This window comes from Arvicola amphibius, chromosome 9 (assembly GCF_903992535.2).
Source record: "Arvicola amphibius chromosome 9, mArvAmp1.2, whole genome shotgun sequence".
Taxonomy (NCBI): Eukaryota; Metazoa; Chordata; class Mammalia; order Rodentia; family Cricetidae; genus Arvicola; species Arvicola amphibius.
Window position 1 is genome coordinate 125,685,887 of NC_052055.2, and position 4,674 is coordinate 125,690,560.

Below are 4,674 nucleotides of genomic sequence, written 5' to 3' on the forward strand. Positions count from 1 at the left end.
CACCTTTCACAGAGATGTCTTTTTCCACTGCTCCCTGAAATGCAGCATCTTTGCCTCCACCACAGACTAATGCTTTGCCTATACCTGGAGCCTTTGTATATTCCCTTCTTTTTGTGTGAAGAGATTTCTACACCCAGCTTTCCAGATTTACTCAATTCCTATTTATTCATAAGACTCCAATGAATTCTTTTTTTCTGGGAGCTTTTTGTTATCGATTCTCCAAACCAGGCCATCTCTACTCTACTGTTCTCCCTTAAAGCAATGATTACAATCATTAGGTATTATGAAATTATTTTATATGAGATAAGTTTTAATATATTATTCTAGAGCATGTTAAAATGCTGTCTTATTTGTCACTCTTAGTAAACATGCCCATATGTGGCAGGCAGAAAGTTATGAAAACAAGTTTGCTAAATAAAATGAACAGAAAATATGAACCTAGAGATTTGGCTTAATTTTTCTGTAGAAGTACAAAACCATTTTAAAATAATTGAAAGCAAAGACAGTGATAAGGAATGAAATAATATATGTATCAGGGAATAGAATTTGGAGATTTTTGTGTTGCTGAATGAATTCATTTATTCTGGAGATAATAGATAGTACAGTGTGAAAATGCAAATCTTTACCCGATTTGCCTTTCCCACCACTGAAAATCTTCACAATAGTTCACAAAAAGTGAAAAAAGCAGTTAAAACTACAGATAAACTGCCTTTAAAACTTGTAATTGAAATGTTCAAACCTGAGTGTAAGTCAGAGAAATCAACAAAATGCATAGTTTGAATAAATACATAATATTGTCTTTCATTTAAAATGAAATTAAAAATAAAATTTTATTTTATTTACCTCAAGTTTCTATAATTTCACAATAAACATCATACATACATATAAGATAATTTGGTAATTGGAATGTCTCTCTGAGTGTGGCCAACAGCGGGGGCTGACTGAGAAGCAAAGGACAATGGCTCTGGGCTCTGATTCTTCTTCATGGACGGGCTCTGTGGGAGCCTTCTCAGCTTGGTCGATCACCTTCCTGGACCTGGGGGGAGTTGGGAGGACCTTGGTCTTAGCATAGAGTGGGGAACCCTGATGGCTCCTTGGCCTTGAGAGGGAGGGAGGGGAGGTATGGGTGGAGGGGAGGGGAGGGAAGGGGGAGAAGGAGGGGAGAGAAAGGGGAGAAGGAGGGGAGGGAGGGGGGAGGAGGAGGGAAGGAGATGGAAATTTTTAAATATAAAAAAAAATAAACCATGAGAAAAAAAAATAAATAAATAAGCTGAAAAAAAAATATTTTAATTATTTGACTTTACCCAGGCTCTGGAAGAGTATCCTTTATTAACACAAACACAAATTTTGAAATAATATTCAGCATGGCCAAAAATGCACAAACACACTAGGATTTGATTTTTTAAAATAAGCATCCAAGTAGAAGATTACATGCTTGGTTTCTTCTTCTGCTATGTTACTTCTGCCAGAATTACCTTACTGACACTGTGATTTATTCTAGAAAATGAGGAAAATGCACATCCTAGAAAATGTGCAGCTGGGTGGTGGTGGTTCACGCCTTTAATCCCAGCACTCAGGAGGCAGAGGCAGGTAGATCTCTGAATGCAAGGCCAGCCTGGTTTGCATAGTGAGTAGTAAAGCCAACTAGAGCTATAGGGTGAGATCCTGTCTCAAAACCAAACCAAAGCCAGGTGGTGGTGGTGCATACCTTTAATCCCAGCACTCAGGGGGCAGAGGCAGGCGGATCTCTGTGGGTTCGAGGCCAGCCTGGTCTACAAGAGCTAGTTCCAGGATAGGCTTCAAAGCTACAGAGAAACCCTGTCTCGAAAAACCAAAAAAAAAAAAATACAAAAAAAACAAAAAAAAACAAAAAAAAAACTACAGAGAAACCTTGTCTTGAAAAATCAAAAAACAAACAAACAAACAAAAAAACGAAACCAAATTAACCAAGCAACCAATTGACCAACCATTTAAACAAAAGAACAAATAAAAAGAGAACTGATTCACCAAACAGAAAGGGAATCCTGAATCAGCCAATGGCTCTTGAATTTTCCAGATTGGTATTTTCTTGCTTAGTTTATTTTCAGCTTGATACAAGCTAGAATCATTTGAGAAGAGGAGAGGGAGCCTCAACTGGGAAAATACCCCCACCAGATTGTGAGAAGTTTCTAGAACTTTATTATTATTATTATTATTATTATTATTATTATTATTTTATTATTATTATTATTATTATTATTTTGCTTAATGATTGTTGTAGTAGGGTCCAGCTCACTGTGGGTGGTGCCTCCTCTGGGTAGATGGTTCTGGCTTGTATGAAAAAGCAAGTTGAACAAGACCTGGAGAGCAAGTCTGTAAGCAGCACTTTTTCATGGCTGCTGCTTCATTTCCTACCTCCAGGTTCCTGCTTTGAGTTCCTGCCCTGATTTCACTCAGTGACGGACTAAGCTGAAATAAACTCTGTCCTCCTTGAGTTGCTTTGGTCATGGTGTTTATCATAGTAATAGAAATGTAACTAGAACAGGCATTAATCCTTGGAAAATTTATTGTACAAGTGAAGAGATCCCAAACTCAGGAAATCTAATTTAGCATGCTTACTATTGACACTTATCAGACCCCAAGTAAATGAAATAATGTTACTCATTAATAAGAACAAAGAAGACAAAATTCGTTATATTTTGAAATCATTTCTAACACCGAATAATGTTCAGTAGAATCAGAAATTTAGGTGACAACATGATCAAAATAATCTGTATGTTTTACTATTTATTTAGTTATTTGCTTGCTTGTTTATTTATAATGTGTGTTTGTGTGTTCCATGGCGCACGTGTGTGTGTGTGTGTGTGTGTGTGTGTGTGTAAGTCAGAGGACAACTTGAGGGAGTTTGCCCTTTCTTTTTACCACAAGGATTCTGAAGACTGAACTCCTCAGCTTTGTCTGTAAGCTCCTTCACTTGCTGAGCTACCTCTCTGGCCCAGTAGTTTCTTTGTAAAACCACTTTCTTCTGGATGACTGTAGCTGTTTGTTGTACCTAATTTCATACTGGCATTCTTGATTTATGTCAAAGTCAAGATTAATGCATTTATATGGAATAATATTGACTGATTCTTTACCATAAATATCATTGCATATACATACCACACTTGAAAACAATTCTATCATTTGTTGGTGGATATCTGGGCTGGTCCCATTTGTAGTTATTGTGGTAAGTACAGAAACAAACATGAATGTGGAAGTGTCTATGTGGTATATTGACTTAAGTCTTTTTTCAAACACATTAATTTTAGTGAGAAAAAGGAAGACACATATTGTATGTTCTTACTTTAAGATGGGAAGGAGGAATAGAGATGCCCATACAGTAGGATCTGAAGGCCAGGCATTCTATAAACTATACCATGCAGCATATTTTTACATCATCAAGAAAATGCAGAAGAGCTTGGCATAGCCATTATCAAGAGAGCACCCTTAGAAGACAGAGAGTCCTGCTGAGATTTCCTTTTAGATAAAAATGATAGTACTGTGTATTTCACAGGGATTTGCTTCTTGGGTGAAACACTGGGAGTATGTACATACGTCTTGGGTGGCAGGTATGGATTGTGCTCCTCTTGTGGTTTGGTGTCCAGTTGGTGGTGACATCATTGGTAACACTTGTTTTCTTGGTTTGCAGACCTTATCTATGCATCCGTTAGTTAAATTCACAAAGAGAAAACAGCTGCCATCATGGGAGGAAAGAATCAAACAGCTCCATCTGAATTCATCATCTTGGGGTTCTCCAACCTGAATAAATTGCAGTTTTTACTCTTCACCAGCTTCTTTCTGACTTACATATGTACTTTGGGGGGGAATGTTTTTATCATCGTGGTGACCATGGCTGATTCTCACCTACATACGCCCATGTATTATTTTCTGAGAAACCTTGCCTTTATTGACATCTGCTACACCACTACTAATGTCCCCCAGATGATGGTGCATCTTTTGTCAGAGAAGAAAACAATTTCCTACGGAGGCTGTGTGGTCCAACTCTTTGCATTCATTTTCTTTGTAGGCTCAGAGTGTCTCCTCCTGGCAGCAATGGCATACGACCGATACATTGCTATCTGCAAGCCCTTAAGGTATTTATTTATCATGGACAAGGCCCTGTGCAGCTGGTTAGCAGCCGCATGCTGGACAGGTGGATTTCTCAACTCAGTGGTGCACACAGTTCTGACCTTCCACTTGCCCTTCTGTGGTAACAATCAGATCAATTATTTCTTCTGTGACATACCTCCTTTGCTGATCTTGTCTTGTGGGGATACGTCCATCAATGAACTGGCTTTGCTATCCATTGGGATCTTCATAGGTTGGACTCCTTTCCTGTGCATCATCCTTTCCTACCTTTCCATCATCGCCAACATCCTGAGGATCCAATCCTCTGAGGGGAGGCACAAAGCCTTTTCTACCTGTGCCTCCCACCTGCTCACTGTTCTTCTCTATTATGGCAGTGCCATCTTCACATACGTGCGGCCCATCTCATCTTACTCTCTAGAGAAAGACAGATTGATCTCAGTGCTGTATAGTGTTGTCACCCCCATGCTGAACCCTGTAATTTATACACTGAGAAATAAGGATATCAAAAAGGCTGTGAAGACCATAGGGAGAAAATGGCGGCCACCCATCTTCTCTTCTGATATGTAA

General features: G+C 38.8%; 1 protein-coding gene across 1 annotated transcript; it reads left to right on the plus strand.

Annotated features, from left to right (window-relative positions):
• Nucleotides 1-3,720: 3,720 nt before the first annotated feature.
• On the plus strand, nucleotides 3,721-4,674 carry LOC119824075 (olfactory receptor 5V1). The gene has a single exon (XM_038344307.1). It carries the CDS (start codon nucleotides 3,721-3,723, stop codon nucleotides 4,672-4,674), a length of 954 nt encoding a protein of 317 aa, XP_038200235.1.

Bases quoted from the DNA above. Each gene is read 5' to 3' on its own strand.
- LOC119824075 (XM_038344307.1), top strand. From the start codon at position 3,721: ATGGGAGGAAAGAATCAAACAGCTCCATCTGAATTCATCATCTTGGGG.